The 27,947-nt window shown below is 40.5% G+C and overlaps 3 protein-coding genes across 13 annotated transcripts in view; 2 read left to right on the top strand and 1 right to left on the bottom strand.

Moving 5' to 3' along the window:
• The window catches only part of LOC104317943 (signal recognition particle subunit SRP54), a 39,270-nt gene extending 36,069 nt beyond the window's left edge, over positions 1 to 3,201 (top strand). For both annotated transcript variants that reach the window (XM_069783989.1, XM_069783988.1), the window contains 2 exons: positions 18 to 115; positions 939 to 3,201. In XM_069783989.1, the coding sequence (XP_069640090.1) occupies positions 18 to 115; positions 939 to 1,151 (311 nt within the window). In that variant the 3' untranslated portion in view covers positions 1,152 to 3,201. The remainder of the gene's footprint in view (positions 1 to 17; positions 116 to 938) is intronic.
• Positions 3,202 to 3,982: 781 nt separating this feature from the next.
• PPP2R3C (protein phosphatase 2 regulatory subunit B''gamma) lies at positions 3,983 to 20,585 on the bottom strand. Of its 4 annotated transcripts, none has more exons than XM_069783986.1 (14): positions 20,567 to 20,585; positions 18,995 to 19,122; positions 17,722 to 17,826; positions 17,005 to 17,117; positions 16,082 to 16,179; positions 13,203 to 13,273; positions 12,343 to 12,475; positions 11,117 to 11,172; positions 10,968 to 11,043; positions 10,176 to 10,312; positions 8,360 to 8,497; positions 7,758 to 7,814; positions 5,106 to 5,165; positions 3,983 to 4,415 (listed from the first exon to the last, which is right to left on the bottom strand). In XM_069783986.1, the coding sequence occupies exons 2-14, from the start codon at positions 19,085 to 19,087 to the stop codon at positions 4,227 to 4,229; spliced, it is 1,326 nt and encodes a 441-aa protein (XP_069640087.1). In that variant the 5' UTR covers positions 19,088 to 19,122; positions 20,567 to 20,585; the 3' UTR covers positions 3,983 to 4,226. The 4 variants fall into 4 exon arrangements, with proteins under 4 accessions (XP_069640087.1, XP_069640084.1, XP_069640086.1 ...); XM_069783983.1 differs by lacking the exon at positions 20,567 to 20,585 and adding an exon at positions 19,882 to 20,031; XM_069783985.1 differs by lacking the exon at positions 20,567 to 20,585 and adding an exon at positions 19,788 to 19,806.
• PRORP (protein only RNase P catalytic subunit) overlaps positions 20,130 to 27,947 on the top strand; it is a 53,880-nt gene continuing 46,062 nt past the window's right edge. Inside the window, exons 1-3 of one of the 7 annotated variants that reach the window (XM_069783982.1) lie at positions 20,130 to 20,332; positions 20,887 to 22,299; positions 24,619 to 24,666. In XM_069783982.1, the coding sequence (XP_069640083.1) occupies positions 21,299 to 22,299; positions 24,619 to 24,666 (1,049 nt within the window). In that variant the 5' untranslated portion in view covers positions 20,130 to 20,332; positions 20,887 to 21,298. Of the gene's footprint in view, positions 20,333 to 20,508; positions 20,785 to 20,886; positions 22,300 to 24,618; positions 24,667 to 27,947 lie in introns of those variants that run through there. The other 6 variants (XM_069783981.1, XM_069783977.1, XM_069783978.1 and 3 more) reach the window with 6 other exon arrangements.

Raw genomic sequence — 27,947 nt, 5'->3', positions numbered from 1 at the left:
ACCTCTCCATTTTTTAGTGTGTGATTTCCTTGGGGAAAAGATTGCATCTGTTCTGGGGATAAGCACACCAAAATACCAATATGCCATTGATGAGTATTACAGAATGAAGAGAGAGGTATGTGTGTGAGATGGGGTTCTTGCACTCCTTTTCTCCTAACTTGCCTTCCTTGGTATTTTAAAAAGACAAAATTGTATTCCAGGATTAAAATGAAGTTTTAGAACCTCTATTTCAGCTTGCCTTCAGTTTTCATTTGATGCATGATTAATGCTTGCTTATCCATCAGCCTTTTCTCACCAGCTCATCAGTCTTAGAACTGGCAGCGTCCTGACCACTGCTGTAGTTGTTTCTCTTGTACAATGCACTTTCAAGTCAACAGTGTGAGAAAGTTGGATGGAGCAGTTACTGGACACTGTAAAGAGGCAGCTGCTAGGAATATACTTTCCAACTCTAAAACTTGTTCAACAAAGTGTCAAGGGTAAATTGAATGGGATGTTACCATTTGTTATAAACCATAACTGGAAATGACTGATAGGTAGCCAGTGCTTTACACAAAAACCCCTCAATAATCTTCATTTGGAAGAAATGGGAAACATATTTAAAGCTTTACTACTTACATTTTATTTTTGATAGCTCTTTATTATTAAGAGCTGAAAAAGCTGTAGAGAAGGTAGACCTATCACTGTTGCTGTTGACTAAAAACTGCTTATCTAGATATGTGACGTTTTTTCTGTGTTTATTTAACACAGTTTAATCCTTTGCTTTTGGCATATTTTTTTTTTCTGTAATGGGAATTCTGGAATACACCTCATCTTATGATCAGCTAGCGACCATTTTCTAGTGGAACAAATGTCCTTGCCTTGTACTGGCCATGCTCTTACGGAAAGCCTTAAAGTGAATGTAAGTGGTAAACAGTAGCTTACGAATTACCTATTTTTAGGAGGAAGAGGAGGAACAGGAAAACAAGATGTCAGAAGAAGCAGAAAGACAGCATCGGGAACAGCAGAACAAGCCACAAGCTGAAGCTCCTGTCCAGACAGACCAGCCTGAAGCAACAGCATGCACTTCATTCGTGAATGTAAACTTTGAAAATGAGGGAGATTGCCAGTCCACTGGGGAAAATAAACAAGATGTAGTTCCCGTCCCTCCTTAAGTGTAAAGCTCTGTGTAATGTAGGAAATAGGAAGTGTCAGGTGTCACAATCTGGCTATAAGAAGCAGGAAAAATAGGATTATACTTGTTCAGTGAAATACAACTTCTAGAATTCTTATTGATCAGGAGAGAGCTAGGCACTGTCTGTTCAGTCTGTCTGCCTAATAAAGGCTGAGGCATTCTGCCAAATTGGCCCTTCAGTTAAAATGAAAATTGCACTACAAACATTGGTCTAAAATGGAATGTGTGAGCTAATTTCTGTGTAAAGCAAGTAAAAATGTCTTTTCTTTGAATTGCTGTGTCTCTAACACCTGTGGATTACAGATGCAGTGCTGTTTCCTACTTCTAAATGCCTATTTCTGATTTGCACATTGTTTGCAACTCAGCTCTCTATGAATAGATTAATAGGAATCAATATCCTGTAACTCACAAGTCATTATAATAGCGTCTGATTTCCCCTATTTATTGTCACTGTTGTATGCATGGGTTTTTTTTCTGTTGTTGTTTAAAACGAGATAATGTTAGATTTAATGTTAATTAGATTTAAGGGTCCACTGACTTTTTATTAAAAAAAAAAACAACAAAACTTTAAAGGAAGCTGTAAACACCATTAACTTATTAACAAGTACCAGCACTCTTGGAGGCTAATCAGTGCTGTAGCAAAGTACAGAACTTGCAACAGTGTAAGATGTTCTCCCAGTACTCCAAGTCCAAGAATTAAGAGACCCACCAATACTTCACATGCTCTGAATGGTCCTGGGAAATAAACTGAAGTCTTGCTAAATTATACTGAATGCACTGGACACTGTTTATGGTACCAATCTAGAACTACAAAAACTTTTTTGGACATAGATTACCTGAGTCAGTGTGCTTGATTAACCTAAACAGACTATTTGTTTAATGTTAAATTACCAGTAAGGGATGTGCCATTGCAGATGTTTCCCCCCGCTTTAGCACAGAATACATAAATAACTATAAATCACAAAACCAAACTTAGTATTCTTCCTTTTTCTTAAATAAACAAAACACTTTGCTGCAATACTGCAACAACAGTAATTTTTATTTTTGCTTAAGTGAAATGCAGGTAGCTCCACAGCTTTTAAGTAGCCTCAAATACGAGTTAAGGCTATTTTACTGCAATGACTGTCGTTCTACTTGCAGCTTGTAAAAGGTGAATGGTTTACTTTATGACAATCAGATGTTAGTGCCCCAGTCACTTTTTATAGAGAATCGTTCTAGATAAAGGAACAGAAAATGTGCACTAGTTACCATGTGAAACATTACTTCTGTCCTTGAGATTTCTAAGTAAAATTTAAAAAATAGTCTTCAGTAAAATTTTGTGTTGGGTATCATCAGATGTCCCTGGCCTTGGTCCCACTACCAACTAAGGAGCCTGATGTAACATTAGAGGCCCAGTAACTTGGCTATTAGTTTCCAGAGATCAGTTATGTTTTTCAGACAACCCTCTGCCTGAACTAGTGTCCTGTAGAGCACAAACTCCTTCTCCTCTCATCCGTCCTTAGCATTCCAGCACTACACTAAATCTTCTGAGGATTCAGTCATCATCAGCTCTATTCCATCTGTTTTGATACTCTGTTCTTTGCCTCTTTTTGAATTGTAAGACAGGGTGCTGAAAGCTGGTTAAAATCATTCCTTAGCCCTGAACATCTGTATGGGAGAGCTTGGTTCAACACCTGAGGAATACACAGAAAAACAGCTTGTTGGGAGTTCTTATACTGTCAAAGACAGAAAGCTTCACACAGCTGAAGAGTAAAACCTTCACAGCTGAAAGATGCTTTGCTTTTCTGTCAAGAAATTAATGTCAGTTGTGTTGTTTCCCCCTCCCTCTCCCTACTATCTGTTGCATCAGAAATGCTCTCACTGCCTTGGGTTTAAACTTCTTTGTATGAAATACTGTATTACTCACTGTGCCTTAACTTAATCCTTCCTTTTGCAAACTATATGGAAAGTGGTTACTTTCATAATAGTTTAAATTTTCTGTAAATGCATTAATTAGTTATTTTATATTTAATATAATTTTTGAACTGGAAGTTGGCTATGGCTTTTCATTTAAAACTGTGTGGTCTTTGAAACTTTATGCCTGCACACAGGTGCATGGGCCTGTTCACTGTTTTCATCTTTACCAAGTCACACATCCTAGTAGAATATTCAAACACTGAAATTCAAAATGTCATACTACTCCCACCCCTTCCTTACAATCTCATGTAGTACTTGTTAACAAGCTCAGTGCGTTCAGCACTACCTCAAACTAATAAATAATGCAGGATTGCAACCACCTCTGGCCTGGAGCTACTGTAATTTTATCTGAAAGTTGAAACATTTCTACAGCTTTATTAGAGTTTCACTGCTTTAACTACTGCTTTAGCTCAGCTGTACAATTAAGTTAAATTACATAAAATACTTGCACAGGAGGTTAAGTAGGTGAAAGCCTTTATAGAGGTGTTTGGCTTAGTTTTAGCTAGACCTAAAGGTAGTGCAGTTTTATTTCTGTTAACCTCTTAAGAATTGGGCAACTATTGAGTCAGAAAGGATAAGTAAATAACTATTGAACTGTTAGACACTTAAAGCTGGACACATACAGAGGAAAAAGGCCTAAACTCTTTACCTCTTATTGAAGACTTTTGCCTTTACAACAGAATGCTCAAGAGCACTATCATTACGGGAAGCCATACAGAATTCAGTGGGAGGCTTGGGATGGCTGAGTGGATACAGGCCACTGCTGAAGCCAGCAAGAACCACATCCTTACTTTCAGGGTAAATTCACATTTAGAATAGGGTATTTAAATAAGAACAGGGCTTGGTACACAGGGAAAAAGTCAAAAAATATTTATTAAAAAAAAAAAGATAATTTTTACCTTTTAAACAACATTTGCTTTTTTGGTTTCAGAAATTAGTTCTGTGATTCCTGTATACGTACCACATTTTATATTGGGGGGAGGGGGGAGGGAAGTAAAAAGGAAGAGGCATTGATTCAGATAATGAATGTTTCTAGCTTTCAACACTTGGTGCATCAGATTGAACAGGAGCAGACTGTATCCACAGAGATATCTCAATGTCACGTATCATCAACATCACCAGTGTTGTCATTATCACTTGCCACAAGGACCTCTCTGTTCTCGTATGTCCAGAACCCATTCAGATCAATTAGAATGCTGGTAACAGTGTCTCCTTGGCTGCTATTGATTAAGTCTTGAAGGGAGATTTTGTAAGGATCCTTAGGCTTCACCATATCAAAGATTTCATCCTATGAAAGAAAAGTCAAAAAACCCCACACATCAGTGAGCAGAATAATGGCTACTTTATACCACATACAGAATGATCTTTGGGTAACTAGTGCCACCCACACCGATTTACCAAAAAAAAGCTGTTAAGTCCCAAACCATTTAAGATACAAAGCACAATAATTGGCTACAGATAGGACCAGTGTGCTCAGCTCCCACATCTCAAATAAGAATTTGCTTTTCTGGGCAGGCTTTGGCCTCAAAATGGCAACATGAAACTCAGTTCGCTTGTATGAGCTAAGTTTTATAGAAGCTCTTGTACTTTTTCTTAAGTACTAAAACTGCTAAATGTAAAGTAGGCAGTAATAGAGTTTTACAGACAGGTTTTTTCAGCCACCAGTCCGCCCCCACCTCCGAGGTATGATCCTGAACCATAAAATAGACATACCAAGTATCTTCCAATGTAAGGCACAGCAACATGTATTTAACAGGTACTTTTGTCTATTAGTAAAGAAACTACTAGAATAGTTGCATACCAGATTTCTTACAGAGCAATTGCTAAATACAAAGACATTTTCAAACCTGTGAGTAGGACAAGTCAGATCACGTCTACTATTCTGCAAGTAAATATACAACCTAGAAACTATGATACAAGTAAATTATGAAATGCTTATTCAAGTATTTCATGTAGTACTCTATTCAGTAAAACTAACCTTGACATCCTGAAAAGAAACTGGTTCTTGTCCATGGATTTTCATTTGTTCCTGAATAGCCTAGAAAAAAAAGAAAAGTTAGGAATAGGTAGTGCAGTGTTACACTGACACTGTATGAAACTTTTTTAATGCTTCTGCATTTTAAGCTGTATTGCCCTGTAACAAAGCATTCATGGTACAGCTTGCAATCAATTCTCTTCCACAAGTGAGACAGCGGTGAGTTAAAGCATAATCTGTGATACGCATCTCTAGGTTCACAGTTCTTAGTCAATATGGGAAGAATCCAACTTTCATTATGACCAGTGTTTCAATGCTCTGCAAATGGGATATGCAAACACTTGAATATTATCACTCAACACTCAGAACTTAAGATAGTAATACACTCAAACCAAAAGGTTCAGTTTTCTGACAAAATGTGAAATACAGACTAGGGAAAGAGAGAAAGGACCAACCATCAGACAGACAAAGCAGTGTGGCTACTCACACTTCCAACTACTTTGAAAATGGAACCTGTATTCTGGTTGATTAAATAATAATGTGAGGAAGACAATGTATTTGTCTATTTGAGCATCTGTCCATGCATGGAAGAGTTCTCCCAGTTCAGGCTGTTAAGTGGGCATTTCTCATTTTGAGCAAAATAGTATTCCCTACTGTTAGTTCTTTTAATGTGGTACTATTTAAATAGCTGCATTACCAAACCTCTGCCTGCAGATAACAACTACGAACACAACTGTTTGTTTCACTAGCACAAGCTGCATAGCCTTGTCAGCACAGCTGTATCAGCATAGCCTCTGTAGGTGCAGACCTACCCACACTTACGCTAGCAGAAAAGCAGTTATTCAGAGAGTCAAAAGGAACTGTTCTGATTTCAAGGAAAACTTAGACCATTCCATTTCCAAAAGTTTAAAGGAGGGAGACATTTTAGAGTATGATCAAGCATCTGCTGTGTTCGAGGAATCTTTTCAGTAACTAAACCATAGAGTAAATACGTAACTGGAGACATGCATAAAAATAGCTATGCCACAGCAGCTTATGCAGAATTACCTTGTTAAACTGCTTTCATATTAGATCACTTATGTACTATGACAACACTAAAATTCATGTTTTTGTAAAATGTAAAACTGTAAATTAACACCCTTTATTAAAATTAGAGTTGGAGACAGTTGATACGGCTCCTGGCCTCCCTGAATCCTACTGCCATGTGAACAGAAGTGGAGAAAGCAGTGGGAATTGTGAGCTGTAAAAGCAGGGAGAGAAGATGAGTCCTTGCTTAGTTTCTCTAGGATCCTTAGTATTGCCAAGTCCTGGCCCAACAGCTGCCCATCAAGCGTACAACACAGCTACAACTACTAAACAAAGTTCATGATGAAGTTCGAAAGGCACATGCAGAAGTCCTGCCCGCACCTGCAGCAGAATAACCCTATGTGGCAGTATGCTCTAGGGGCCAGCTGGCTAGAAGCAGCCTGGCAGGAAAGGTGCTGGAGGTCTCAGTGCACAAGAAGGTGAACAAGAATCTGCAGGGTGCCCTTGTAAGGATGAAGGCAGATAAATACTGGGCTGCACAAGCATAGCTAGCAGGTTCGGGGAGGTGATTATTCCTCCTGACTCAACATTTGGACACAGTACTCCAGATGCAGCCTCACAGCTTTGGGGTGCCCTTTATGAGACACCGACAAACCAGTGGGAACCCACTGGAGGGCTATCAGGATACTTGGGGGCCTAAAGCACAGCACAGCTGAGAGGAGAGGCTTGAGATTAATTCACCTGGAGAACAGAAGGCTGAGGTGGCGGGGGAAGTCTAATTATTCTCTTCAACTACCTAGCAGGTGGTTAGAGACAACACAGCAAGACTCTTCTTGGAGACACACAGTGAAAGGGTAATAGGCAGCGGACACCAGCTGCAGCGAAAGGCATTCCAACTAGACAAAGATGGGACAAAGGATGAGGGGAGAAAAGTCGTCTCAGTAAGGGTAGTCAGACACCAGAACACATTGCCCAAAGAGGCTGTAGCATCTCCCTCCTTGGAGATACCCAAAACTTGCCTGGACAAGGCCCTGAGCAACTCGACCTAACCATGAAACTGGCCCTACCCTGAGCAGGTGGTGGGAGCAGGTGACCTCCAAAGGTCCATTCCACCCTAAATTATTAGAAAAGGTCTTCCAGATAAGAAGCCTTACTTTTACAAAATGATACGGTTGTAGTTACTGTCGAAGTTCATGTTCAGCTGGAGACTTACAACAATACAGAAATAATGTGGATATAAGATTATGTCTTGAGCAGGCCTGAATGCTTTACTTAATGAGCTGAATGATGTACCTTGTTCATCATACTTTGAGCATATGGCTAAGAACAATGACATTGTTTAGTTTTACAGTTATAATACAAAGATCCCCATAAAGAAAACTGAAGTGCTTGTCCCTGTGTCTGAATAGATATCACTGAAGAGATCTTGTACGTAAAAAAAAAAACACAAAAAACCGCACTCATAACTCAGCCTAAACCATCCACAGCAAAAATACTATTTTACTACATGACATTCCCCTTCCCAAGACACCTCAGGTATCTATTAAAAAAAGACAAAACAACAAACATCCACCCCGCCCCAAAACCAAAACCACCACAAGCCAGAAGAAAAACAAAAAAACCACTCACATACAAACCACAATTTGGAGGAAGACTTTGTAAGTCCTGGGTTAAAATTAACAGCAACTAAAAAAAGTAATTTAAGCTTATTTTAAATCTCTTTTGGGAGAACACATGAAAATGTGTAATATGAAAAATGCAAGAAGCTTTTTGCAATCAATACACTGAATGAAAAATCCCGTATCTGTACAGGCCCATCACTGCATTTCATTATTTTCATTTCTTCTACTGATTTTTAGGATTACAGTGGAAATTAAAATCATGGGCAATAACCAATTAGAACCATCAAAAGAGATTTTAATAGGTAATCATTAGGCAATTTTAGGACAACTTAAATAAAAAAAAACACCAAAACAAAACAGAAAATATTTTTCCTAAACGAAATCAAAACAGTTAATTTCAACTGCAGATAAAATGTTGAAAATACCTTTTGAATTCTTTCCAAGTTTTGGAATATTTTTTTTAATATTTTAAATCTTCTTACAAGTAGTTACTAGCCTCCCAGTGGGTATTAGTAATTTAAAGTGATTCCCTGCAGATCTGCATGCAGAAGCACAGAGGCTATAACACTATAAACACAGAAAATGGCCTACCTGTATAAAGAGACTTACCCTAAAGAAATAATTAAGGGAAAAAACATTCAGGTATCCTTTGTTCTCTATATCAAGCAGTTTGAAAATGTATTGCAGAGCTGCAGGCTCCTTTCTGTTTTCTAATGCAAGCACAAAGTCCAGGTAGGTTTTATAGTCCTAAAAGTAGATACAATCATGTTTATTACAGTCGTCTTTCTAAATTGATTTTGCAAGCAGGAACTTTATAATTGGCAGCTATTTCATTGTAGGGGATCAGTCTATTTTCTGAAAAAGACAACATGAAATAGAAAATGGCAGCTACCACCAACATGAACAGAAAAGTTAGTTTTTAATGACTGCTGCTGATAGGAAATCTTGCCATTTTAGAGGTAAAATAGGATTCCAAGCATACATCCAAGTTAAACATGCTATATATACTTTAAAACAATGTTTAATACATCTTTAGACTGCTGAACATACCCAGCTAGTGAAAAAAAGCCATAGAAAACATTTTCCTTACCACAAATTAAACATCCAGTGGCAGTAAGCCTACCATTACCAAACAGTGAACTATACGGCCAATTAAAGTATATAATCTTTGGACCAGAGTAGGTAGTTTGGCAAATCACGTGGTAGAAGCATTAGTGGACACCACGAATATGTACCACACTTTTCTTTTTCACTAGTACTGATTCTTGGTTTCCCAATCAAGATACAGTTGTGACAAGGACAGAAATCCTTCAAGTCCTATGTATATAATAGCCCTGTCTACCTTAAACACCAGAGTTGTGCTGCCGTTCAGAGGGAGCTTGACAGCCTGGAAAAATGGGCTGACAGGATGCTCATCAAGTTCAACAAAGGGAATGCAAAATCCTGCATTTGGGGAGGAATAACCCCATGCATCAGACATGCTGGGGGCTGACTTGTCAGAAAGCAGCTTTGCACAGATGAACCTGGGAGTTCTGATGGGCAACAAAATTGAACACGCACCAGCAACATGCCCTTGCAGCAAAGGCTGCTGACAGCATCCTGAGCTGCAATAGCAAGAGCTTTGCTGGCAAGTCAAGGAAGGTGATCCTTCTCTACTCAGCACTGCTTAGACCCCATCTGAGCACTGGGTCCTGCTCTGGTCTCCCCTGCACAACAGAGAGACGGACTTACTGCAGCAAGCCCAGCAAGGGGCAACTAAGAGGATCCCTCACCTCCTCAATGATTCTGTGATTCTACAAAAAACTGCTAAGGCAACAGAAGGACCATAAAGTGAATTTGTAATTTATCACTTTCAGAGTTTAGTCATCTGAATGCAGACAACAAGAGTAGCAATACATTAAGTAAAGCTTTCAAAATAAATATAGATAAAAGGTTTTATTTTAACTCTAATTTAGTTAGACTTCCCATTTTTTCACAGCTATGGAAAGCTTACAACAAAAACCAGTTGTCTTCATGAAGAAGTGGACAGGTTAGCCGACTTGCACTAGTCTCAAGTGTGCCACTTGTCTTTAGTTCTCTTTAAAGAATTACATGTTAACTAAAACCCACTGCTACATCTATACATTTTTTCAACATGCACTTTATGTTATTGAATCTATGAGAAGCTTTATCCTAGGCTGTCTGGATTTTCTATCACCTCTGCTTTTCAAAACAAGCAACTTGTCTTTAAGCCACGCTGTGATCACCTTGCTGTTAAGAAAATTAATTTTCTAATCTGCTGCATGGTCATTTGTGTGCACAATAATAAACAAAGGTTACTTTACCTCAAGCTACTTTTTATTTCAAAGATACTGATTATGACACATTTCCGGTCTCAATAAGCCAAAGCTTTTATATTGTGAATGAAGTGAAAATATGCACTTACCATTTCACCATCGTAAGTTAAGCATTCCTGAAAGACACGATCCAAAAATATGTTGGTGAGAGTCCCTGTTCCATACCGGGACAGTTCTTCTTTGCTAAGCATGCCATTGTGATCTTTATCAAGGTTTAAGTACTGGCCTAGGGAGAAGATACAGAGGGCAAAACACAATATACCTATGTCAGCAAAGAACTGTTTTAATAGAGAAAGAAAATCTAGCACTTCTTTAACATTTAATTTTCATCATAAAGTTAATGCAGTTAAGTAGGAAGATGCTAGATCCACAATAATATTCATAGAGCACCATAAATGAGCACAGAACGTGGGGAGAGGGGAAGCGGGATTCCCATAATGAGGTGTTAATAGTTCTACTCTAAGGTAATGGCTCAAAAAGTAAAGACTGTGTATACAGAGAAAGGAGCAGAAGGCTAAGAACATCTTCTTTTAAACAGATCTGCTGTAAGCATGAAAAAAGAGCTAAAAGTGATGCAAAAGCATGAATAGAACAGTCAAAAGAAAAGGTTACAGAGGAATCTTGTACCCTGTGCAATAAGCGCAAAAATGACAGGATAAAACCGTTGTAAAGAGCAATAGTGGAGAACTGAAACCATAAAGAAAGTCAGGAAGATACACTGAAAGGATGGCTACAGGAGCTGAAAACACAAGTTATCAGGAGGATTTAGTGAGAAAAAAACAGAGGAAAAATAACACTAAGAATGTAACTAAGTCATAGGAGGCAGAGAGGAGGGGAAAAGAAAGAAGAAAAAAAAAGCATTCACGTATAAAGGAACCTACCATAAACTCTTAAGGCAGAAGGAGCAGAAAACCAATTTGTTTCCTGACTTTCTTTAGAAAGTTCTTCATCCCTTAACTAAGTGAAAAATAAAGTTAGAATTCAGAAAGAGTAAATTAAAATATAATAGTATATGCTAAGAGATCTTTACCTCCAGTAAGTCATCCAGGAAGCTGCAAGCTAAAATATCCTGTATCTTTATCTTCCCTGCAGCAAGAAAAGGAAACATTTTAACAGTTGCCCGGAGAACATACCCATTTTACTGTTCTCATTTAAGTGATTCTACTTAAGGAAGAAGTGTTCAGAGCAGAAAAAAAATGCATTCTTAAAAAAAACGAAGCCAAACACAGCCAACTTCTAACATCAAGGATAAGGGTGTAATTTAAGAGATAAAATAAAAATAGCTTTTATATGACTGAATAAAACTAGCTTGATATTGGCAGAAGAGGAATTACCCTGAAGCCTTAAAAGCCAGAAAACTAGATTAAAAAATAATGCAAGTCTTCAACATCAACTCAGTATGTAAAATAAAAAATGCAAAGAAACCATGCTTAAAACATTTTTTGGAATAATAGAGTCTCTTAAGTGATGTGGTATTTTTACATCTTCAGAAACTACAAATGTGACACAAAGCTAAAGTGCAGAATGCACTTCTGCTGGTGTAGCTTTGGCTGGTGCACAGACACTGCACAAGCAGCTGTGCAAAATAATGGCATTTTAACTTCACACACACCCTCCCTACCTGTTTATAATTACCTCTGCCAAAGGCTACTGCCCACACAATTCTGACATCTTTGAGTGGCACAGCTAGATCTTGAAAACACATGCAGTTTGTGACTTAAATCAAGGCCATACAAAAAAGCAAACTGTTGTCCAAGGGAGCTACATCTGTAACAAGAATTAGCAGCCATAACTGCAAACCTTTTCTAACGAGTTTACATGGTGCACACAAATTTAATCACAGGAGAAGCACATTACAGTAAGCATGCTTGAGCATTTCCACAGTTCTGTGAATGTCCTGTCAAGCAGTTCTGTCATTAGCTGCTGTGTTTTCTATTCACCCTAAACACTTATAAAATTAGCTACTGCTAATGATGCATTATGATGAAACAGGATCTTATTTGTCAGTTTCTGTGAGATAACCCTATAGTACCACAACTGACAGATATCTCATAGGAATTCATTAGCTGTAGATTATTAGACCCATGTAAAGACTCACAGTCTTCAGTAGAGATTAATCTTCAAATACAAGATTGCTGAACAAAAGCCTACAAAGACAACTACATATTACTTTGAAAACACAAGTAGCTTCAGTGGAAACATTTTAAAAGTGAAAATAACTCCCACATATTTAGAATTTTGAAAACACGGACCTACCTGTTCTGAGAGGATCCAGAAAGAAGAAAAACTTTCTAACTGCTGTGCAGACATAGAAGGAGTAAAAAGATTTTTCTAAACCATCCAGTTGTGGCAAAGTAGGGATGAGTTCCAAAATATAGTTTTCTAAATCCTGCAGAATTAGGAAAGAAAAGAAAACAAGCTTTAAACACTACTAGTGTTGCACATTTGCTATATTTCACTCTGGCTTTCAAGTATATTTTGATAAAAATACAATCCTGCAACAACACAGGAAAGAACATGAAAGCATGCAAAAGAGCTGCTGTCTCTGTGCAAGAAAACCTCGGTCATTTAGATACACATGCGATGCCATGACTGAAACGGTCTACAAATAAAGCAGAATGTTAAAGTAGATTATATTTACATGTAAGTATAAATGCATTCAACTGTACCTTTTTCAAATACCAATGCAAACCTCCTAACTGGATTATCCTATTGCTAGATATGATTTAATAGATCCTGAGTGGTAACTAGAACCTTCTTATTTATAATATTAATTCCTGTTAGAACAGGAGAATAATTCTTGAGACCCACTCTAGCCATCCTTTTTTGTGATTTCTACTATATCCTACTAAATCTAGTAAAGCGCTAATGACATGAAACCTTGATACCTACAATCTCTTTTTCAGAGAATTACCCATATGTTAAAAATGCTAGCAGCACTCTCACCACCAAATCTCTAGAATATAGAGAATGTTATTTATCCAAACGAATGTGCCCCCCCAATCTAGATTTTGATACAAGCTTTTACGAGATAAGGCTGGAAGAAAATTGGAGCCTTTCTGATGCTCTGTCGTTTGAGTAAAGACAGACATCAAGTTAATCAAGAATTTACTTACTGATTCTCTGAGGTAGCCCTGTCCTGCCACGTCATATAAACTGAGGCCTATTCTTGTCTGATGAAGCCATACTGTAAAACAGAAACAGAATTACAATGCAAGAAACCTAGGGGGTTTTTGAGGCCTCACCAAAATTTCAAGTTATTCCAAAGGCCACAAGGCACTGTTGGATGTTAAGTGCCTCTGTTTCACACTTTTCTGAGATTTAAGCAAAGCCATGATATGTACCAGCCCTGCTTAGAAATGCCGTTACAGTCTCTTAAGTTGGTAAGAGTCACTGGTGATATATGGTATGCTGTGGCCAAGACTACCTTATAATAACTAGATGTGAGAAACGGCTGAGCAGACACCACAATTTATCTGGTACATGGAATCACATGGATTCGTTCTGTCTCGCTGACCTAGAGATATGTGTAGCAGCACATTTTCACTGCATTAAAAGCAGCTCTACAACGTTGTATACAGATTGCTGGTCAGATTGCTACAGCCCCTTGTGCAGTACAAGACGCTGCAGCTACAGCCAAAGGTCCTGCCCTCACTTCTGAGTTACAACAGGAGAATCAGAATAGCACAAGCATCTATTTTTGCAATGAGAAGGTGCATTAATCAGACAATCTACAGGACAACTTGCTTGAGGCCATTGTTAAAGCACAGTAACAGAGATCGAGTACAGATTAGGCATGGAAACTATTATTCACACACTCCATGTTAAATTTAACTTCCATTTTATGAAGAAACAGTTTAAAACTTCCTCTTATGAAATGAGAGCTGTGCTTATACCAACGTTCATCTCTTCAAGGTAAGTGTCAAGGTGGACCAAGTATCAGAGATGACACAGGTTACATGGTGAAGCTGGTTTTTTTTCTGGTTGAAGTTTAAAGGTAAGTGCATCATACACCCTGAAGCGATTCAAGACACTTTTACTAGGCTTGACTTGTCTGGACAAAGCCAACAGACTCCACCACCTTTTCTCCTGAAGGGGGAGCGTTACTGGAGGCAGATAGTGCCTTGGGAAATGCTTCACCATTATTCAGTTATTAAGTACACCATTCTCTCTTCCTCTCCCAAAAGGACTGTGTAGATCATTAAGAAAGAGGAAGAAAGGCTGTAATCCATGGAGCGTAGGAAATCCTCCAGCTGGAGGTAGGAAGCAGAAAGACAAAATGCTACAGTTCAGCACAAGTATGTGATTACATGCAGCTAGCTATTCCTAAAACTTTAACAAAGAAAAACCCCAAAAGCTCATTAATGAGTTCAGCTGGTTAGAGAATACTATCACGCACCCGAGGCACAGCAGTTTAAGATGTTTTAAGCTCAGGGTAATATGGCCTCTCCCCTGCTGCAGCACCACTCTGGAAGCTGACTGCTCCACTGCATGAGCTTCATCAAAACAAGGTGAAATGTGGGACTGCACTGCCCCAACTTGGATAAGCTCAAGCAGCTGCAGATTAACTCCCTTCGTCATGTTACTTTCCTCTCCCTTCAGTGCCACGCTGAAGGACACTTAGCAGTAAACATAGATGGAAATCACTAATTCCAATCTGAAGTATTTACTGAAAGTTCCTACAGGTATTTGTCTTTTCTTCCTTTAATATCTGGCCTGGTCTTTAGCTCTCATACAGAACGCTGCAAAACACAGACAATAGAAATGAGCTAAGCTACTGCACAGATATGCTACTGGGCTAACTTTATTAGGCAATTCCAATGCTGTAAGCTAGCAAAAACAAGGATCCTTATTCAACTGACCCAAGAGGGACTTGCAGACAAACACTACGATGGGACCTTATGCTGTCCAGACTCTGAAAATGAAACTGACTGAGATGGGACATGCCAAATGGCTTGTTGTCTCTAAATTTAGTGGCGGTTTTTGTTTGAGTTTTTTTGTTGTTGCTGGGGGTTTTTTTGGTTTTTGTTTGTTTGTTTGTTTTTTGTGTTTTTTTTAGAAAAAAGGTATCACCATGAATAAAGACTTAAAACTTCTGGATTAAACAAATGAAATAAAGAGCTCTGAAAGAACCTCTGTTGTGTCCATGTGGGTAAGGCTTTTTGAAATGCATACAATTTTCACAGACTGCTTCACAAGTCTCCTGTCCTGCAACTTTTGGGTTTGCTGTTCGTTGCAAATGGGCCTATCACTCCTTTCTTGCATACTCTGCATGTCTACTCACCAGGTTTCCTGCTCAAAACATCTCTCATCCCTTGCACCACAACATTTTAAATTAAACAAGCTGAGCTGCTCTGGGGAAAGGTGCCATTGTCCCCTCCTGAAGGCTCTACAAGACCCAAGAACCAGTAGCCAGGGGACAAGGCAATGAGGCAACCTTCCTTTTTGCTAGCCACCCTCATCTTTTTAAACAAGATCTAATACAGATCTAGAAAAAAAATTTGCATTTTTCAGCCCAAGTATTTATTTATAATAAAAAATACCTGAAAATATGGCAGGGCTATAGCGACAAGCACAAGAACGTATCAACATATTTGACAAGCACAGTTAGAAAACATAGATAACACCACTCTGTAAAAGGAAAAACAGCAAACGAAGCCATCTGCCAGACAGTCTAATCACAGTGGTTAGGATCACACTCTCTACATAACTTTACTGTTTTGCTCTTCACAGTATTGCCTGAATAAAGGAAATCAGAATGACAATATATATAACAAAAGAGATCAATGGCTGAGAGGAGAGGTGTATTTCAGAGGTAGGGTGAACTCCCACCTCCTAGTAACCGGAAAAACTCCCAAGCCTCCAGGAAAACAGCATTAGCAATCAAGGGCTAGATCTCACTGCTGTTGAAGAGAACAGCAAGTAATTAATAAAGTTTAAAATAGCCTTGAAAATAAAACAACTTCTCATTAACACAGAAGAAGCATCAACTAACCTTTTCGCATGACATAATTGAAAAATTGCATGATAGATATCCTCCCATAAGGATCGTTGTGGAGTAATTTAGCAAAGATCTTAGCTGTGAAGAACTGCCTGTAAAACATAAACACAAAGCTACTTCTGTACATCTGATTACACTGCACTGACAGACCCAGTTACAGCATCCAAAACTTACAGATACTTCAAAATACTGTTTTAACAATATAGAATATGTTCTGTATATTCCAAGACGTTCATTTGCTACACTGCACCCATCAAGTGGGACCCTACCAAGTAACAATGGTAAATGCAATAAAAAGCAGCTGCCTTTACTGCTCATGAGACTCTTCAGTGATGTGGGAGTTTTGAGAGCTTTCATTCTATTTAATTCTTCTTTAGTACAATATGTTTGGTAGCTTCCAATCTTCTGCAACGATATGCACATAAAAGGAACTGCCAGTACTGACAACTAATCTGCTTCTGTCCAAAATTCAGTCACAAAGTTATGTGCACAACAGCAGTCTCCAGCAGCAGCATAAAGAAGGAATATTCACTGTATGCTGTACACGGAACATCTGGTAGGAAATTTTCCAACAGAAGATATTAGGAAAGCTTGAACAATATCACTGGAGACATGATTTCCTCTTCAAATACAAAATGTGCTGTTTACTGGCCACTAACATCACAAAAATTCTCAGGCTGATAAGAATTTCTTCAAAAGGACGCAGCACCCCTCTTGCAGACATCTCTATCAAAAGTTCCCTGAGAGATGTAGGGCAGTACCCCTTTGCAAGGACGCAAAGCAACTAGGTCATCAATAACTGCATGGATGTGATTTTGTCTCACCACTAAACTGTTTCCATCTATTTTAGCAACTGAAAGTTACAGCAGCACTTAGGTTTAGCCAAAGTAAGTATATATAAGAGAAGAAAGCCTTACTTGCATTTAGGTCCAGCTTTTTCACCAACTTTCAAGAAGTTCTCATAGTTGATCATTGCTTCTTCCCCAATCATTGGTGATGTCTGATGTTTGTCCAGTAGAAACCACAGATTCTTAAAAGGCATTTATATTTGGTTAAGAAGAGATCTCTCTAGAGATGTCAACGTGCTTAAGACAGAGCATCTAAGAAATGCAGCAAAAACGTGGTTTTGCTGCAAGATTATCTCAGTTAATCAGTACACATCGTCAGTTCAGCCAGAAAAGCAAGCAAGCGATACTTCTACTGCTCTAAACTGGTGTTAAACACACACACAGTCTCTCCCTCTCTCTCACTCACTAGGATTTCTAGGGTCACATCCCTCTTGTCTTTGCACTGCAGTAAACTCAACCATCTCTGGAGTCTCTCTCAGTGATACATAAACAGAACTTATTTCTTCTTCTGGGCCCACTAGGGAAATTGTTGGAATGTGCTGGAAAACCAGAAGCCATTTATTTAGTCCTCATATACATTATAACAAGGAAGCATTACACTGACATTACCAGCCCAAGACTGTGCAGCACTTCAGCTTTAGCTAGTCCTTCACAACCAGCCAACATGCCCAAATACAAAGCACCTTACCACAAGATTCTGTGGACAGATAGGAGATAATCAAATGCTGCAGAAAGAGGAAATCTTGTCAGAAGCCATTATGAGACATACAGAAAACATTTTCTTACCTGCAGCTCTTCATTATCCAACAGCTCTCTACTTTTCCTTTGCAGGAAGACTGCTCTAGATTCTTCTCTTAATTTCTGAAGCAAGACTTCATCTTCAGCTGGCAGCTAGGAACAGTGTGGTATTTCAATTTTCTGTACAGTGCTACCATTCAAAAACTACTCATCTAGCAAGTACTCTTAGGTAGTCCTGTCTCTCACGCTGTGATGAAGCTGTTTACTTGACAGAAAATAACCACCTATCTACCAGAATGCTGTATGGTACCTGCTCCTTCTACAGGGGTATCACTTGCATACTGTCTCAAACTATTTCAATATCGAAATATTTATTTAAAGCAGGACATCTTTAACATGAGAGACAGAGACCTACCCCTTACCTGATAACCCATCTAGTAAGCACTTTCCCACAGCTGCAGGACAGGAGGGCTCACACATAAAAGACATTTACTATGGTGTTTTTACTCAGGAGAGAGCAGCACTTTCTATTTTGTGGTAGGCCTGGCTCTCAAAAGTGTGAATGTCTACTAGACTTGTTTTGGCCAACAAAACAGATGAAAGAACACGTAGTATGAAAGTTCTGCCAGTGTTTACAGCAAAACTGTAGAGCATTACCAGAACCTGGATGGTTGCATATGTATTCATCAACTAAAACATAGGTACTTTAGAACTCAATTGGCAGAAAGTTATGATCCTAAGGAATACAGGACCACACAAGGTTAGATAGCAGCTGAGTGGTCAAGCTGACAAACGCCAGCCACAAGTTCATGATGTTGAACTTGTGCTCCCATATTCCCCCATCCCAATCTGATTCATCTCACACACAAGACGTTGGACCAAGCATTTCTGCTGGATGATGCGAGCAACAGACCTATCTTTAGTCTGCAAGACCAATGACCCACCATTTTCACAAAGCAGCATCCCATCGTGTCTAAACAGAAATAGGAACATATGTATTTATAACACCGGTATGTCAAAATTTAGTTAAAACAGGAAGTTTCTCCGGAGGAGAAAGAGGACTTCCTATCTTAAGTAAACAGCCAAGCCTACTGCCTGGTTAGTAAACTATTTAATGGCCTTCGATAAGAAGCTTAGTAATTATGTGAAACTGCTGACAATCCACAATTGTATAAAACAAGAAATTACGCTTAGCGATCCACATCATTCGGATTTCGATCTGCTTAAGCTTCTCAAGCTGAAGCGTCCCTTTGAATAAGTGCAACTGTCTTTATAGCACAGAACGGCCTCTTGTTGAAGTTCATCTGGATACCTTACTTACCCTGTAGTAAAATCGTGGTATGTTCATATATGAGGTACTGCCACTTTTTCTTCCTCCTTTCCATTCCACGTAATATTTTGTGAACAATTCCATTTCCTCATCTTTTAGCTCTTGTTCGCTCTTTTTGGCTGATTAACACAGAAAAGAATTTTCGCGTTGTCCTCCAAACAGAGTTTTAACGTAACGAGGAGCTTGAAAAGCAGCAGCTAATGGTCTGCGGCTCGCACAGCTACGCTGACGTTCAGCGACGCAAGTATTAGGTGGAAACGCACGGAGCACAGGCCCGTGACGCGACTCGGACAACGGATACGCGGAGTACGCCCCCCCTCCGGTCCACCCGAGCGTCCGCCCAGCGCCGCTCCCGGCAGCTGCGCGGCCCCCCCGCTGCGCCTGTCCCGGCGGCAGCGCTCCCGCCCGGCGGCGGCAGCGCTGCTCCCGACGCTGCTGGCCGCCGGCAGCGCCTCCAACTCACCCTTCGCGCCCGAACGCGCCCGGGCGAGCTCTCTCGGGGGGCTCGCCTGCCAACGGAGAGCTACCGGCCGGAGCCGTCGGGGGGGGTCTGCGCCGCAGACGGACCGGCCCCTGCGGCACCGGCGCGCCCTCGGCCCCGCGCCGCCCCTCACCCCGACAACACGGGCGTTTCTTTCCGCGCGGAGCCGCTCCGACGCCCGCCCGGCCCCCGCGGCAGCCTGCACGCGGGGAACGGGAGCAACACCGGGCACGCCGAGGCTCGCCCCGCCAGGCCTGACCCCGCACCCCCTCCGCTACTGCGGGCGCCGGCGGCCGCGCTCACCCACGGGGGCACCCTCCCTGCACCGCTCCCGCGCCAGCCGCCGCCCCGCGGCGAGGAGTGCCCCCGGTCTCCGTCCCGGTCCCGGGGCACTCACGGGCGCGGCGGGCGGCCAGGCGGCCCCGCAGGCTCCGCTTCCAGTCCATGTACCCCGCCCCCCCTCCGGCGCCACCGCCGGCGGCCGCCCCGCGCGCCCGGCGGCACGTGACCGCCGCAGCCGGCGCGCTCCGGACGGCAGGCCCGGCGCGCATGCGCGGTGCCCTGCCCGGCGCGGCTGCCCCTCGGAGCGCCGTGCCCGCAACCGACATGGCGGAGCAACCCCCACCCCCCATCCGCCCTAGCGCGGGATCACGTGCCGGCCAGCCCGGTGAGACGCGATTGGCTCCAAGTGCAGGCGCGGGCCCGGCCGCGCTTCCGGGCTGGCGGGAGGGGAGCGCCCTGGCCGCCGCGTGGTCGCCTCTGCTGTAAGCGCCTCCCTGCCGGCGCCTCGCAGCGCCGAGATGCCCATGGCCGCCGCGCACCGAGCGAGGTGGGCCCGTCCCGGAGGGGTAAGGGCTCAGACCGCGCCGGGACCGCGCTTCGTTACGCTCTGGCGGAGTAAAGTGCGGGGGGGGGGGGGGGGAGAGCGCGCTGCTGCCGGCCGGGCCGCGTTGCACGCTGGGAGTTGTAGTTTACGGGGGTGCGGCCGGGGCGGGCACGCGGGGCACCGAGCGAGGGACGTGGGGCCCTGCGGGGCCTCCTCATGAGCCGCGCCGGCTGCCGGTGAACCTCCCGGTACTTACTTTTATAACTTCACGTTTACGTGGGATTTCACCGTAATTACTGCCAGCGGTGTTGCTCTGCCTTTTTGGCAGCGGCGTTACCCAGGATTTACGATTGGGGAAACCAGTTAAACGGAAGTTTGTCACAGGTTGAAAGGTAGGAGGGAGCCAACGTAGGAATCCTGTGCTGGGACTGCCTGAGGGATCAGGATTGGGATTCCTGACCTGAAATTGTCGAGGTACCTTGAACTTGGTGTTTGCTAGCATGCAAATGTAAACGTGACAGGAAAGCACAGAGCAGCTCGTGATGTTGTGGTGTTATTTTTAATTTTTATTTTTAGGAAACCTTCTGACTCGACTCGGATAAAGGCAGGAAGAAAAAAACCTGCGGCGTTTGCCTAGCTGCCTCAGAGTTGCCTGTCTGCGACAACGTACTCAGCACTCATCTTTACAGTGACCAACAAACAGAAATGATAACCTGCAAACCTGCAAAGTGTCTTCTCTAGAAAGATACCCTCATTTTGGATGAATGTTCTCACAGTCTAGGAGATTGATTTTTTTGTGAGAAAAGATTTTGTCATTTTTTTGTTTTCATAAGAGGCAGAAAGGACTTATGGAACAAGCACTTTGAAACTAAAGCTTATACAGCTTGACAGCCCTTGGGCTTTTATAATAAACATCCCCATGCAAACTGCATTTTCCATTTTATAACCTCATTAGATACAGTGAGCTAATAGATAATTTCCTCTTGAGATGGCACTGTTTTTTCAAACTAGTCAACAGGGTTTTCAGACTTTGCTGTGGAAATGTCGTCTGTTCTGGCCTGTTTCAAGATGCCAACAACTATTTGCTGTCTCTTTCAGCATCCCCAATAGGGAAAAGGTTAGCTATTTCAGTTTTATGACGTCTTCCAACACTGCACTACCAGTGGGTTCCAAAAGAACTGATGTCTTTCCTACCAAGAAAAGGTCTGAAATTAATTCTGAAGAAAAACATGGATGGGATGAGGAGACTAAAGAAATATCTGAAGGGAAATGCCACTTTTCTTCCTCTGTTGGAGCTCCAAAGAAACGTTTAATGAGTCACGTTCTGTCAAGGCATAAGTTTACCAACGTACAGCCCCCAGAAAAACCTTTGGAGGCTGAGGAATGGAACAGGCTGAGGGAAAGCTTTCCGTTGCCTGAAATATTTGAAGAAGTGATGTTTAACAGTATGGTGAGGTGCAACAGCCCCATTGATGTGGCTAAGTCCTTACTGACCCATGTGGCAAAGAGTAATGGTGACATTCCATATAATTTGTTGGTCAAATATCTGGTATTGTGTGTCCAGCAGAGGCAGACTTCAGAAATTTGTGATGTGTATGATATAATGAAAATCAGATTTAAGATTTTAGAAAGTGGGGCTTACAACGTTCTTATCAGGGGGCTGAGTAATTCAGATCAATGGAGAATGGCTTTGACTCTTTTGGAAGAAGTAAAAAAGATTATGATTCCCTCACGGACAAACTATGAATCCTGTATCAAAGCAGCCAGCCGTCATCAAGAAATGAACCTCGCGTTTGAACTTTACCATGAAATGTTGGCTAAGGATTTGATCCCAACCTTGGATGTCCTGCAGGCCTTTTTTGACTTCAGCAGGGGTATGAAAGGTGCTGAGTTACAAAAAGAGCTGTTTGGTATCCTCTTATATTTGAGAGAGAACCAAATATACCCTCAGAAAACATTTATGCGGAGTATAAAGCTATGGTTTGAAAGGTAAATAATGTTTCAATAGCAAGCTCCGGTTCATGAGGATGGGATTCAGATTATTCTCAGATGAACACTAATAAGATCCCTCAACATCTCATTTTGGTTGTTGTTTCTCCATGAGAGACACATTGTCATGAAAAGATGCATTTTATTTTTGCTCCCAAATTAGTGTAAAAGTGTAAAATTCTTACTGATTTCAGCTTTTCTTGTAAGATTTTACCTGTTAAATATTACTCCTTGGTACAGAAAGTGGGAAATTGTGGTGGGTCATGGCTGTCCAAAATATCCAACTTCATCTCTTTCTGGGGTTGGTACATAAGGAATATTGACAGGTATGAGAGTTTTTCCTATAACCTATCAGAGTGTAGAAGTAGTTATTTGAAAATTAGATAGTTTCTCTCTTTAAAGGAAAGAGGCAGCAGATTTAGCTTGGGTTAAGTGAAGATTAAATGTTGACTTTGTATAGAATAATAGGAGAGGAATAATCTTAATAGGAGGCTCTTCATTTTAGCAGAGTATTTAGCAGGCCACACAGTTTGTTTTCATGAGTAGCAATGGTCAGACTCTGCAGATTACAACTAGTTATGCTGTGCGTGCACCCTGTAGTTCACCTGAGCCCATTGCATATTTGTCATGCTGTTGTATGTGAGCCTGTCTATGACTTTTTTTTAAACTGTTGGCTTTGGTTTATGTAAGCTACACAGCCATTTTACAAGTTAGTCTTCCTGGATGGAAAATATGGCTGTGGGAATGCACTACCATTATTAGAATGGCTTATACTGCTGTCACCCTAGCTATTTTCTTTCCTGGGAATAGCTAGGGAGCAGACAGAGTAGGCTTCAATCGAGATGAACTGGTTTAGTGGGTGAAAATCTGTCATGGGGTGCTATTTTCCCAGTGATCAGAGAAGGACTTACCTGTAGGTGTGCGCTGCATGTGCAGGAAACTTAACATAGTAAGTCCTTGGAAAGGAGACTGCAGAGGTGGTCAGTGTGTTGAAGAGCTATATATTGCCTGTGGCAAACCAATGCTGCAAGCTGAGGCTAGACAAACTCCTGTTTGTATCTTTAATACTGTATTTGACTGTTAGAATAATTTGTGAAAGACTGTGGTAGACTAGTGTTTTAAGATCAATGTTGGGTCTTTCCCTAAAGGAAGTAGTGTTTCAAACATGAAGAAGAAACAAAGTCCGTAATAGAGGGATGAAACTAGGTGATCAGTTGTCCCATGTGGCTTTTTATCTGTGAACCTGTACAAAATGCTCAGTTTCACCTGTCTGTTCCAGTTGCTAGTGCTGAACTTGTATATGCTGGTGGTTGAAGAGAAATAAGCAGTTTACGTGGAGTTCCCAAAAAGAAATAGAATCTGATAATTTCTAGCACTGTTAGTCTTACAAAAACGATGCAGATTAGGAGGTGACTTTTGCTGATAAAGGGAACTGATGGTACAGCAAGCACTGAAGTGCGCTCTGTGAATGTAACTGAATAGGTGCTAGTTTTAAAAAATGAGTTTTCTGAAGAGCAGACCAGCACTGACTTCTAGTAGTGAGTAAAGCCAGATCCAATACAGAGATCTGAGAGTGCAACAAAGAATCACAGTATTTTCTGTTGCCTGTTGTCTTTGTAAGAAGACTAAAGAACCACTATGTATGAGCATGAGAAACGGGAAAGGAGGGCAGAAGCAGGATCGTTATTCCAAAGGCCATGGCATATGTGAATGTGCAGCCTATGATAATAAACAGTGGCAAAGGGAGAGATGTCTGCAATTGCATGTTGTCATGGGTATTCCCATTCTGTAACCTATTCTGGTTTGGATCTTGTGGGCAAAAAGAAATATTTATACCAGCACGATGGCGGCTGTGGTAGTGGTGGTGATGATAATGATATGAAGTCAAAAAGTCTCAATGCAGCATTTTGGTTTAGGGATATCTTTCTTAATCTCTCAGGACAACATCTGCATAGAAATCTTGATTCCTGTTTTCCCATCTGGTTTCTGAGGTGCTTTATGAATGTGTAGGGCAGCAACTTAAAAATTGTCAGTGCAGCCTCGTTACTTGTAGGGTTCTTAATATTGGGGACAACATAAACTGGGGAGGTTGGTGGTGTTAGTTCTCTGAATGTTGTTAAATGCCAGTTCTTTATATAATATTTTCAGGCGTTGCTAAATTATACATGAATCTTTGTATGATTTCTTTGCAGGGTGGATGATTGATTGGTCTTTTATTTCTAAATGTTGACCACAATAGAATTACTCTTTATCTGTAATTCAGGTATTGTTAAATAAGAACCTAATGTTTTTATTTATCTTTCCCTGTGTACACATTAGTATACCAGGAGGGAACTGGAGAGGACATCTGACCAACATTAAAGACAGGTAAATAGAACATTTTATTTAAAAGTGAGGTGTTGTCTTTGATTATTCTATCTTGAACTCTTCTTTCATAAACATAAAAAATAGCTTTCCTTATATAAGAAAATATCTTAATACTTGAGAATATGAACCTTTGTTGTGTACATATCATTTCCCAAACTCCGTTTTCCAGCTCATTCTTGTGCATTAAACAAGACCCAACATGCACAGTTGGAAAGGAATTATACTAAGCAGAGCCAAGACAGGAGACCACAGAGAAGAATAAGACCTGCCATTTTACTGGATGGCTTATTTGTTTACTGTTTAGGAATTAAAGACTTACTTTTTTGGTTGGCTTTATAATACCATTGTTTAACAGGATATGTAACAGAGCAGCTTTGGTGTGGAAATAGATGTCTTCTTGAAAACTGATACTATTCGTGCACTGCAGTTAATTTGTACAGATGGAACAGTTCTCCCTTCCCACCTGATTTTCAGTGAAGACAAAATGATTCTTATGTTAGGTTTTCACAGGGATAACTTGGATATGTGTTTCTATTACAGTGCAGTTTTCTTGATATCTGTAAATTCCTATTTTATATGTTATTCTCTTTGAAACCCAGTCCTGTGGTTTTGCAGCAATTTGGCAACTATAAATGTATTAATTATAAGATGTCTGCAATGCATTATGGGTTTTTTTAGTGGTCTATAAAAACAGACTGTGTTGCATACTCTGAAGTAAAAGTGCATGTAGAGTCTGCTGCTTTTGACACCCATGAAAGAACAGCGTAAGTCACTGTCCGAAGAGTAGGGGTTGTTCACTGTAAGATGGATTATTATTATGTATGAGACTGTGTATGTTACTATACTGTATTATAATTCACCAAATTCTAGACAACCTTTTTCATTTCAGCCTTCAGAGTTCAAATTCTAAAGTTCACTGTCTTGGTTAAGAGGCAGCTTGTTATCTTACTGTCTGTAAACTCTGTTGCAGACATTGAGAGCTAAACTAACTTAGATCACCTCACATTTTATCATGAATTAAGAATCTGTGAACAAAGTGGTAACAAGGTGCTACATGGCATTTATTTTGTGATAACTGTATGAACACTTTTATTTTGAAATAAAGAAGTTTGAGGTAGCCTACTTGGATAAGTATTTGAATGAAGAAAAAAAGAATATAAGAGTTTTGTTGCATTTAAGTTAAATGGCTGCTGGCAGAAAAGATCCTTAGGATTTAAGAAAGGAAAAAAAAAAGTTTGTTGGTTTTGTTGGGGTTTTTTTTGTGTGTGTTTGTTTTTTTATCCTAATCATAAAGGACAAAGCCCTTAAGGTATCTCTGAAACTCATGTGGTGGTTGTTACTACACTCATCTCTGCAGTCAGCATTAACTGATGTCTTAAAACATGAGTCTTGAGTTAAATCCAGAAGAACTACTTTTTCCTAAACTGGGTTTGACAATTTAATAGGCTTATTTGTAGGTTACTATGATTTTGTATAAATACTGGCAGTTATACCTAAGATGCTCATATCCAGGATATTTTCTGCTTCCTCTAGCACTGAGCTCCTAGTTTCTTTGAACCGTGATAGACAGAAGCTTGAACCCCCTGCAAACAAACATTGAAGTCTGCTGACCATTTTTCTTTGAGAGTTACAAAAGCTTTGGATTTCCAAGGTCAGCTACAGAAAGCTGCAGCTCAGGCTTTTTGAGCCTGTGTTCAAATTACTGCAGCATGTCTGACTTCATGTTTGATGCATAGGTGCCATGATACTCCAAGTCCATCTCAGAAAAGTCCCTCAAAACAGCAGTTAAGTGGTCAGTTATCTGTGAGGACAGCTATGTATCCTACAGAGGTGAAAGCCTTCTGTGTGGGAATTTCTTGGCATGAAATCTTGAAATTATCAATGAGAAGTTATAAAAATTGCAAGGTAATTTTAAAGATATGCTTGCAAAAAAGCAGCAGTTAGACTAAGGGTCCAGTCTTGCAAGATGCTCAGTGTTTCTTCTGCCTGTTTTGCCTCTGCTTCCTTTGGAAATCCACATTGAGAATTCACAAGAAGAAACTAGCTTCAGGAGCTTTGGTTGTTGATAGGTGGTTGGAGTGGGTTGATTTGTTTGGGTATGGGGAGGTTTGTTTTTTTCAAGTGATCTGAAAGTGGTCGTTGCAGAAGGATCCAAGTTAACTGTGGGACAGGTCCTTAAACTTTAGGCTTAATGGTTTTGAAATAGTCTCGTAACAGTTCATTAGGCCTTTCTTCTCTGTTGCCAAACTGTGAAGTTCCTTAATGCTGTTAGATGTATTTAATGGTAACTTTACAGCTATATGAGCAGCCAGTTGCATTGCTTACATTAATACGTAGGCTAAGCCTGCAGTGGCCACAGTGGGTTGAGCAACTGGAGTGTATTGTTTGTATGCAACAGTGAATGTCCATTGTTGGGATTTCATGCATAACTTTTTTTGATTCAGTAAATTCACACTCAGCATTGCAATTAAAGCAGTTTTGGCTTATGGTATGTGCATTAATGTATACTAGACATAAATTGTTGGGAGAATTTAACATTTCTGATTGCCATGGTTTTAGAAAATTACAACGACTTAGCTTTGGCATCTCTAGGATATCTCTGTGGAGACAGCCAGGGGAAAATAACTTGTTCCATTTTAACACTTAAAGCTCAAATCCTACAATTCAGTTCTGGGATTGTGCTTGTGAAAATAAGATATTTGGATGGATTTAGAGAAGAATGGTTACTCCTTCAGTTCAAACTATGTCCAGCTGGGTGAATATAGGCTTCTGAACAGAGAATGATAGAAAGGAAAAATGTGAAACATCAACAAGATATCCTGCATATAAGAGAAGCTTAAGTGGGAGCAAGTGGCAAAAAAGTCATTGTTCGTCAGCCAGGAAGAACGAAAGACCCATTCAGACTAAGCATCATTTTATTGCCTGCTGAAGAAGCTACTAGATTCTACTTATTTTCTTGGTACCGTGGCTGGAGTGTCCAGTCTGGTGATGAAGGTGCAAGCTGGATCTCATGTCTGATATTCTTGGCAGAAGTGCTTGAGAACAGACACGACTGTGAATTTCCTTAGTGTATGTTAATGTCCTATCTGACCATTTCTTTTTCCCTTTTCATGTAGTTATTGATAAGTTAAGCTTGGAAAAATTTCTAGGTTTAACCCACAATCAGAGATGCAAGTCAAGAAGTGTACCCATGGAGTCTGTGTATATTTGTAGCTCATTGGTTTGTCTTTAGAAAGTGCATCTGCAAAACTTTCAGATAAGTTTTTTAGGGGAAAAAAAAA

This window comes from Haliaeetus albicilla, chromosome 5 (genome assembly GCF_947461875.1).
Source record: "Haliaeetus albicilla chromosome 5, bHalAlb1.1, whole genome shotgun sequence".
Lineage (NCBI taxonomy): Eukaryota > Metazoa > Chordata > Aves > Accipitriformes > Accipitridae > Haliaeetus > Haliaeetus albicilla.
The sequence above is the reverse complement of the archived record's forward strand: the minus strand, read 5'-3'. Positions and strand labels throughout refer to the sequence as shown.